The sequence below is a fragment of the Hippocampus bargibanti genome, linkage group LG18 (assembly GCF_051943395.1).
Source record: "Hippocampus bargibanti isolate YZ-2025 linkage group LG18, ASM5194339v1, whole genome shotgun sequence".
In the NCBI taxonomy this organism is placed as follows: domain Eukaryota; kingdom Metazoa; phylum Chordata; class Actinopteri; order Syngnathiformes; family Syngnathidae; genus Hippocampus; species Hippocampus bargibanti.
In genome coordinates, this window is record NC_142751.1 from 15,289,102 (window position 1) to 15,298,313 (window position 9,212).

A 9,212-nucleotide genomic window follows, 5' to 3' on the forward strand; every position below is an offset into this window, starting at 1 on the left:
TCACACATCGACATGGATCACACCACGGGGGGGGGGGGGGGGGGGGGGGGGTCATGTGGGTGCTTAATTAAGGTTAAGACGGACTCGTGGGCGTCGAGTAAAGATTCCATCGCTTCACCGCTAAGCTAATCACAACAAAACACACATTCAAAAACATGTCGTGTGCCGAATATACACTAGAGGGGGGCGAATCAGGGGGGGTCTGCTTGTCAAGGGAGGTCCGGGGGTGAAATTATTGGATGGATCCGGGGTTGGAAATAGTCAAAGCCTTGCAGCAGTTGGCAAAGGCGGTGGTGAAAAGACAAAATAAGAGGGTTTGGGGGGGGGGGGGTGTCATGATACAGGTCCAAGCAGGAATAGGGTGGGGGGGGGTGGCAGGACTCACATAGAGCTCAAGGTCAGTCACTCTCATCCGGGTTCTGGGGGTCCAAGATTTTCACGTGGGTGAAAGGGAAGAGACCCCGACGTCCGTTCACCTCACCCTCCCACTGACCGTTGATGTTCATCCGCGTCACCTTGACTAAGTCGCCAACCTGGGGAGGGAAAACAGGAGGGGGGAGTTAAAGGAGGAAAATGACACCGGATGACCACTACAAATATTCATCATAATACATTTCATTTATAAGCACCTTTCAAAACTCTCAAGGTCACAGGATTGTTTTTTTTTCTGTGGGTGAGCAGTGGCAGCCACACGCGCCACCCCGGAAGTAACACAAATATAGGTAACATTCGACCCTATTTTTTATTCTACGCCTGGCACCGTGACGCGCTAGGAGGCCCGCAAAGTGTAAGACAATTTTGGCTAGCCAGCCAGCATCTCACGCTCGCACAGCAATCGACCGTGTGGTGGCATCGGAAGGGAGGGGTTTCTATTCAACATTTTGAATGGATTTCGACTTACGACCATTTTGACTTGCAACCGCTTGGTCAGAACGGAACTCGGTCGTAAGTCGGATGTTACCTGTAGATAAAAAGCTAGCTAGCCAATAGATAGCGAGCTAGATAGCTAGCTAGCGATGCATGAAGCGCAACGCCTGCGTGCAGCCGTGTGCACGTCGTCCATTGAGAAAATGGTGCGCGCCCGCTTGGGATGGAGTCGAAGAGCACGCTTCCATTCCCACAAAAGCGCAACTTTCTTACCTCCAAAGCAAGCGCCATCTTGTCGTAGGCGCAGGGGACTCGCTTCTGGATGGCTTTGGCCATGACGGGTCCGTTTTGCAAGGCCGACAGCGGCACGTTGACGGCGCCAGGCGTGCCCGGAGGTAGCGGCGACGGGGTCTGCGGCTGGGCGTAGGCGTGCACCAGCGTATGCGAAGGCTCGGGGATGCCGTAGCTGTTGGAGTTGCGGGAGCCGGCGCTCAGCTGGCCCGGGTGCGGCGAGGGTCGTACCAATTTCTCCACGTAGGGGACGGGGATCATCCCCACGCGACCGTCTTTGCTCTTGGCGCTCCACCATTGCTCCTCGGGTTTCTCCAGGATGACGAGAAGCTCGCCCTTTTTGAACGGGAGGTCTTCAGCGTCGCTGCCGGTAAAGTCATACAGAGTCCGAACGTACTCCAGGTTGTCTTCTTGGCCGCCCAAAGGCTGGATGGGAGCGCTCATTGTGCTCGGGTACCTTGGCGGCAAGAATTCAAAAATGACAAAACAGGAAGTGGCCAAAAGCAGGACTTCCAACTTTGAATGAGTAACTTTTAATTGAAAATAAATCGGAAATTGAAAACATGGTGTAGAGCGCCATTTTTTCCCTGTTTGGGTGCCAATAAAGCACTGGTCAGACCTCCGGCAATGATTTTTGTCCAAGATTCTCAATTATCTGAGATTGACATTATTTAACTCAGTCACTGCCATTTATTCGGGAATTGAAAATATGACGTAGAACGCCATTCCCAAATTTCAGGTTTTGGTTTTTCTTGCTTTCTACTAATAGATAGCTAGACAGCTAATAGATAGCTAATGTGTTTCCTGACTCAAATAGCTAGGTAGCTAGCTATATAGCTAATAGATCGCATTGTATTTTTTACAGCCGTGCCCATTTCAAGCTCAGATAACTCCAAACCCATAAGATTTAGGAATTAACGTTTTTTTCTGATGAAAGAAAAGAGTCTAAGGTTTCTTTTTACGCTGCATTGAATGTTTATATAGTCCTAAAACTCAATGTTCTGTGGGTCCTGGAAATCAAGTGACAATGCCAAAAACCCTGGCACTGGAGTGGACATTTTTACACGTCTGGGAGTGAATGAGTACACTCAATGATTGGATATTAATTCCTCTACATGTGTAGTCATAGTTGAGCCATGTGCGCCATTTCCAAATCTGTCTTGATGCTTCGTGACATAACAGTCTGCAGTCTAAAGTCAAAGTAGGTTAACTTTGGATAAAAATAGACAACCCAGATAAAAACCCATCCGCGGGTAATCTTGTATGGCAAGCATGTCCTTACCTAGGAGCGGGTTCTATCAGGGTGGTCGTATCCAGGTAGTGGATTTTGTAGAACTCCAAGAGTGCGGGAAGGTGCTCAAACTCCTGATCTCCGATCTTAAACCTCTTGGTGGGTAAAGAGTTGATGATATAGTGAGACACTTTGGAATTCTCCGAAACCGACAGCACGTAGTCCCCGTGACAGGTGGATGAATCTCGGACCAGGAACATGCCATGTCTTTGTCCTTGTAACCTGTTCTGCGCCTCTTGGCGGGACACGGGTCCAAAATACCAGGTGGCACGATCAGATGAGTCGAAGCGAGCGGTGGACATGTCTGTCGAAAAAAATACGTTCAATTCAGTCTCCAGGTGAGAAATCTACTAACTTAGGGGGAGGGGTCTGTAGGAACACAAGTAATCGCTGCAAATTGGAAGGTTCCAGGGCAGGTGGTTCGAGACCACCTTGGAGGGTGTCGTTCTTCAGAGAAACCCCCAACCCCAAAAAAACCCTAATCTGAAGCGGTCAACTGGACTAGCAGACGAGCTCACAAACAGGTTGATCCGAGACAACTTTGGACCATGCCGCGGTTCCTGGAGTTAGCAAGCTCAGCGGAGAAAGATAAAAACAACAAACTAACACCAAAGCAACAACAACATGTAGATTCCACCTTTGCTTTCTGCTTCCGAGATGACACCGGAAGATTAAAGTCTGGTCATTTATCTCCTTCGATCAATGTCGGTTCTAAGAAGGGGGAGGAATGGCCTCAGTTGTTCCTCTGATAATTCCTCATGTCGCTTCGACGTCGCCGCTGGAGGGTTAAAAAAATGACTTTTCAGAAGATAGAAAAAAGGCCTGCTCGAAGCCGCCCCGCCTGGAGTCGAAGCGGACTTTGGAGGCGGCGTCGGAGAACAAAAATGGCGGCCCGACACACGTCGTCTTCACAAGATTCCACAACGGCGGCTCGAATCGTGCGCGGTCACGTCATCACGTGACGCGCGCGCGGCACTACTATGCAACCCGTACCGGATTTTTGCACTACTACTTTCCTTTTTCTTCGCGTTCGACGCGGAGGCCGACTTGTGCAAGAGAGAGACGAAAAAATGGCGACGGGAGGGCAGGTCCCGCTCGAAAAGTGCACGTCATTGACGCCCGGAGGGGGAGGAGGAAGTAAGGAGGGGGGAGGGAGGGACGTAGAGTCGGGGGTGGGTGGGCTAGGTGACGAAGCGGGGCCGGTGTGAGCTGTCAATCAAAATGGCATCAGTCACGCCATTTTGATTTGTTCCCGTATAAAATTATTATTATTCTTTGAATAAATGATAAAAAAAAAACGTATCAACGTGCACATTTCCCCATTGTGGGACGAATAAAGGTTTTCTGATTCTGATAAAATACGGGTGTAAATTGACAGGTATGCATGACACAGCGGTAACGTTTCACCCCTCCCACACAAGGGCCCACCCAATAATAATAATAATAATACATTTCATTTATAAGCGCCTTTGAAAACTCTCAAGGTCACTTTACAGTCACGGGATATGTTTTTCAGTGGGTGAGCAGGGGCAGCCACACGCGCCGGTGTTCACTCAACCAAGAAGTAACTCAAACATAAAGCTTTGCTAGCTAATCGATAGCTCGCTAGCTAGCCAGCTATATAGCTAAAAGAGCGCTAGCTAGATAGTTAGCTCGCCAGCCAGATAGCCATAAAAATAATAGATAGCAAATAGATAGCAAGTTATATGACTAGCAGCTAGATAGCAAGACATAAATTACTTTCAACGATAACACCCACCAATGACGAATAAATTTCAAGTTTATCAGCATTTAGGGGAAAAAAAAGGCACAATTTGCTGGAAATCTCAACACACAATCAAATGTGTGGGTCAATTTCAGGGTTTTTCAGGTTTATTTTTTTTTAAATGTAATTTTAATGTTTGTTTTTCAAATATGAAACATGACACTTGACACGTGATGTGCCCACTAGCAGGGTCTGCGTCATCAGCTAAAAAAATAATAATCCTAAAATGAAATACGCCAGTTTAATATTTCAAAAACCTGGCACTGGAGTGGACACATTTTATGCACATTTGGCAGTGAATGAGTTCATATAGTGAAAAAAACTTTTTTTGCAAGGGGGGTTGTCGAAAAAAGGAACCTCTATAAATAGAAACTGCAATGAAAAGCATTAGCGAATTAGCATGCAATGGCGTGCCACTGAAGCGCTAAAAGTAAAAGAAAATGTAGTTCCTCTGGTTTCAATCCTCATTTCTCTTGTGGCTGCAGCTGCCATAGAGCACTATTAGCACCGCGACATGTAGCGCATGTAAATAAAGTCTTGCCCTTACTGGTTCATGCCAATACGTAGTTGCTACAAAATGGGGGAAAAGAAAATAATAATAATAATAATAACACATTTGATTTCTAAGCGCCTTTCAAAACTCTCAAGGTCACTTTAAAGTCACAGGATAAAGCAAGACAGCTAATAGTTAGCCAGGTAGCTAATGGATAGCTAATAAATAGCGAATATAGCAAGATAGCCAACAGCTAGACAGCTAATAGCTAGCCAGCTAGCTAATGAATAACTAATAAATAGCAAAGATAGTCAGATAGCCAAAAGCTAGACAGCTTCCAACCAGCAAGACAGCTAATAGCTAGCCAGCTAGCAAATGGATAGCAAATAATCACAACATTTCTATCTCCCAGGAAGATTTTCTCTTGATTTATATATTTTTTATTTTTGTCCATTCATCCAGAAGAACAGTATTGATCTGACCGACTCTGGTTGGCCCAAGGTCTGGTGGTGTTCAGGTTAGTTTATTTTCAAGACAACTAATTGTCAAGCAAAAACTAGCACTGGTCCGGCTAGCCCGATCCCGAATTCATTCACGTAGGTGACGTCCCAAGAACTTTGTTGATGAGAACAATCTTTTGGGGAAATCCCCAACACGTAACACTGACAAAAACCTTCCATCAGTCTGCGACTGGAAACACATTCCACATGATCTTCCTGTCATGTGACTTTACAAAAAAACAAAATGTCTGCTGTCCTGACAGTTGCCGTTGTTGCTCGGGTGGCGATTGATCATCTGAACCTTCTCAGCGCACCGTCGCCTTGACGTGACCTCTGTGGACGGTACGATTCCTTCGCGGGTGCTCCGCCACAGAAGAGCTGAGGCTCTGCGTTAGCGCGGGCAGAGTCACGCCGGTACTGGGAGGGGAAATTTAATAAAAATATCCATCAATTCATTCATTCACTGCCATTCACAAATTTATTCAGGAATTGAAAATATTACGCCGGGCACCATTCCCGAATTAATTTTTTTCATGCTTGGGTGCCGATAAATCGCTGGCCAGACCTCTGGATTTTTTTTCTTTTCCACAAGGGGGCAGCATTTTCCTTTTTTTGCATGTTAGCACTTCATTCCAGCTTCAATAGCTGGTAATTATAATTAGATAGCAAGCTAGCTAAATAGCTAATATGAAATATAAATATAAATTGTTTTTATTTTCGTCTAACATGACACACAGGCAGGGAAACACAATGACGTACGTTTTTCCTGTTTGCAGGTCCAGATTAGGAAACATGTTGTCGGAAGATTTGCTGAAAAAAAGGAGACATCCAATAAGAATTCTACTCGTTATTGTCATGTTAGCAAAAAAACGCAACAATGTACTCGAGTACTTCACCAGATATTCTCCACAAGGTAAGCTTTGGTCAGATTGTAGTTTTCTGGAGTGATCCTCTTGTTGATGACAATATCTCTCAACAATTCCTTGTAGCGCACAATCTACAAGACACCAAACGACAACGTTAAGTTGAAGCCCGCAAAATGGCCGCCAAAACACTTTGCATCGCGAGAGCCGTCCTCACTTCTTGAGCCTGTAAACGGTTGGTATTGCACAGCTGTCGGATGATGTTCTCGCATTCCCTCGCCGTGGACGTCCGCGCCGGTTGAGACGCACCGTTGTGGAGGTGGAGCGTCTGCAGCGACGTGGCTAACTGCTCCGACCTTCCGTTTGTTCTGTAGGGTCCATCAATGTCAACAGTCGCCCATGCTTCCACATAACATTGGCTCGTTACTTCACATACATTTAGTAGATTGTCACTATTAAATAGATAGAAAGCTAGCTAGCCGGCTAGTAGATTATAGCCAACAGATAGCTAGCCACCTAGATCGCTCTATAGCTGATAGCTATCTACACAGCTAGATAGTTAGCTAGCTAGCTAGCTAACACACCGAATGTCACTATTAAATAGTTCGAAAGCTAGCTAGCCAGCTAGTAGATAGATAATAGATATGTGAACTTGGTGTCATTTTAAAGCAAAATCTTCACCTTTGGTTCTGTGTGGGTTCTTTCCCCCGAACGAGAGGTCCAACACCCACTTGGCTATGTTTCAAAACTAGAAGAACACAGTGGAGGAAGATCACGTACAAATATTACTTGGGTGCTTGATTTGATTGACTTGATTGCTCGGGTGTTTTTTCTTGTTTGGGTGCCGATAAAGTGCTGGCCATAGCCGCTGACAATGTGTTTTTTCTTTTCCACAAGAGGGCAGCATTTCTTTTTTTCCATTTTAGCACTTTGTTAAAGCGCTATATAAACCAATATGTGTGTTGCATTGTATTTTGGACAGCCGCCCTCATTTCAAGCGCCTATGACTCCAGACCTATATAACTTAGGAATTAACTCTTTTTTTCTAATGAGAGAAAAGAGTCTGGAGTGGACATATTTTTGCACATCGTCTGGCATTGAATGAGTTAAAATGAAAACAAATGATTGCAATGTGAATTATGGTGATATTTTCATGTTTGCATTGCATCTTACCTTTCCTACTTGGCTTTGGAGACTCCATAATCATCTTGTACTTTAACTCTGCAACAGATAAAATAAAGGTTGGAGAAACAAGACACCGGATGAGGAAAAGTGACACCAGTTTCATGTTCGCCTCCAATGGAGAACATCACATGCTAACTTTTCACTTATTCAAATGTAACCATGACATTGCTAGTTCTGTTCATATAATCAGCATCCAAAATCATTCATTGTAATAATAATAATAATAATACATTACATTTTAAGCACCTTTCAAAGCTCTCAAGGACACTTTACAGTCGCAGACAAGCATAGGTACTATAATACATAAAATATAATCAAAAATACAATGCAATAAATAGACACAAATGTTTCGGTAACGACCCTACAACCTAAACCAATCAAAAACAAGTTTGGAAATATGACAGTTGTTGTCAAAACATTTGGAGAAAGTACAATCTACTTTTTGTTTCCCCCCCCCTATATGATTAGAATGGAATACAATACAATACAAAGAAGCAATGTAGGATATGATAGGATTTGCTTTTCTTAGTCTCGCAGTGGAGAAATGTACATTTCACAGCTGCAAAGTTATGAAATGTACTCAAAGTGGATTCAAAGCTGACCTTTATTCTCCCTTCTGAGAAGATCCACTTCTTGATGAAGCTTGTGCAGCGTTTCTTGGTGTTGATATTGCAGAAATTCGATATTCCTCTGCAGTGATGCGACGCGGCTGTCAGTGTCGACGGGAACCGAGCCTGTCGTCGTCGTCGCCGCCTTCGGGCCACTTCGATCCCCCGCGGGGAGGACCGGCAGCGGCTGCAGTCGGTTCGCCGGTAAACGTCGAGGCGAGCACGGCACTCCGAGACGCCCGACTCGGCTCCACTGTGGCAGGTGGCGTACCGGCGGGAGGTTTTTGCTGGACATAGCCGTGCTTCATCCAGCTAGCTTAGCGTTTAGCTTTGCCCTTTTTTTTGCCCCCGAGCAAGTCAACGGCAACTTGGTCAAAGTAGCAGCGATACTTTACGTGATATCATTGTCATTAAAAAAATACAAAACACGGAGTTATAATTCGTGCAAAACAATAAAAAGCTTTAACACTCCAAGCAATAAGACAAATTGATACTACAACCTGGTCGAATGACGGTTACTATGGCGACAGCCCAACTTTTTTTTCTCTCCGATGCCTTCCCGTTGCCTCGGATTAACGACGTCCCCCCCCCCCCCCCACTTGCTCTCGTCATAAAGAACAAACGTGCCGTTTACGACACAAACATTAAATACGAAATAGTGCCCCGCATTTCATACATAGAAATACGACAACGCGTCCGTAAGGTATATGCTGGACAGTAATTACTTAGTGACACTTGATTTAGCTTTTCTAACTCGGGAATTGAAACGAAAAGTATAACAAAAGATACATTATAGATTGAATCGTAAATATTGAAAACGGTTCGGGATCATTTCCAACGTCAAACAAATACAATTTAATAAACTTTGGACTTTTGAAACATTGTAAGTCCGGAACTGTGGCAGACGCAAGCACCAATCAAGTGACGGAAAACAAACAGAGCATTCTGATTGGTCCACAATGTTAGGGGCGGTGCAAAAGTGTTAAAATATATCACAACGATATGACTAATAAAAATGAAACGAAAAGTAAAAGAATGGATACATTATAGAGTTAAGTCAAAATTATAGATAAATTTTCATAATTTCTGATTCTATATATTAAAATTCGATAAACTGACGACAGACAATTCTGACTTTTGAAACATTATGTAAGTCCGGAAGTGTGGCAGACGCAAGAACCAATCAAGTGACGGAAAACATAGCGACAGAGCCTTCTGATTGGTCCTCAATGTTAGGGGCGGTGCAAAAGTGCTAAAATCTATCACAACAGTACTGTATTACAAATAGAAGTGTACTTTATCTTTGAGTGATTCCCTCCCAACTAAATAAATTAATAAAAACAAAATGA

General features: G+C 44.4%; 2 protein-coding genes and 1 long non-coding RNA gene across 4 annotated transcripts; 1 reads left to right on the plus strand and 2 right to left on the minus strand.

Moving 5' to 3' along the window:
* Positions 1–26: 26 nt before the first annotated feature.
* Positions 27–3,536, minus strand: crkl (CRK like proto-oncogene, adaptor protein). Of its 2 annotated transcripts, XM_089020807.1 has the most exons (4): positions 3,087–3,535; positions 2,441–2,753; positions 1,141–1,615; positions 27–533 (listed from the first exon to the last, which is right to left on the minus strand). In XM_089020807.1, exons 2-4 carry the CDS (start codon positions 2,749–2,751, stop codon positions 399–401), a joined length of 921 nt encoding a protein of 306 aa, XP_088876933.1. In that variant the 5' UTR covers positions 2,752–2,753; positions 3,087–3,535; the 3' UTR covers positions 27–398. The 2 variants fall into 2 exon arrangements, with proteins under 2 accessions (XP_088876933.1, XP_088876934.1); XM_089020808.1 differs by having other exon boundaries at positions 2,441–3,536.
* Positions 3,462–6,323, plus strand: LOC148884924 (uncharacterized). Its single transcript, XR_016118310.1, has 3 exons — positions 3,462–3,586; positions 5,984–6,120; positions 6,197–6,323. It is a non-coding gene; the product is annotated as an uncharacterized LOC148884924 (long non-coding RNA).
* Positions 3,891–8,735, minus strand: ccdc74a (coiled-coil domain containing 74A). Its single transcript, XM_089020809.1, has 7 exons — positions 7,858–8,735; positions 7,244–7,291; positions 6,752–6,818; positions 6,288–6,438; positions 6,104–6,204; positions 5,967–6,017; positions 3,891–5,624 (listed from the first exon to the last, which is right to left on the minus strand). The coding sequence occupies exons 1-7, from the start codon at positions 8,156–8,158 to the stop codon at positions 5,513–5,515; spliced, it is 831 nt and encodes a 276-aa protein (XP_088876935.1). The 5' UTR covers positions 8,159–8,735; the 3' UTR covers positions 3,891–5,512.
* Positions 8,736–9,212: the final 477 nt, after the last annotated feature.

Coding starts and splice junctions, on each gene's coding strand:
- crkl (XM_089020808.1), bottom strand. CDS start 2,751: ATGTCCACCGCTCGCTTCGACTCATCTGATCGTGCCACCTGGTATTTT. Junction 1,616..2,440: donor CTGATAGAACCCGCTCCTAG/GTAAGGACATGC, acceptor CTTGCCGCCAAG/GTACCCGAGCACAATGAGCG. Junction 534..1,140: donor AGATGGCGCTTGCTTTGGAG/GTAAGAAAGTTG, acceptor TTCCCTCCCCAG/GTTGGCGACTTAGTCAAGGT.
- ccdc74a (XM_089020809.1), bottom strand. CDS start 8,158: ATGTCCAGCAAAAACCTCCCGCCGGTACGCCACCTGCCACAGTGGAGC. Junction 6,205..6,287: donor ACCGTTTACAGGCTCAAGAA/GTGAGGACGGCT, acceptor GGTGTCTTGTAG/ATTGTGCGCTACAAGGAATT. Junction 5,625..5,966: donor GACCTGCAAACAGGAAAAAC/GTACGTCATTGT, acceptor TTCCCCTCCCAG/TACCGGCGTGACTCTGCCCG.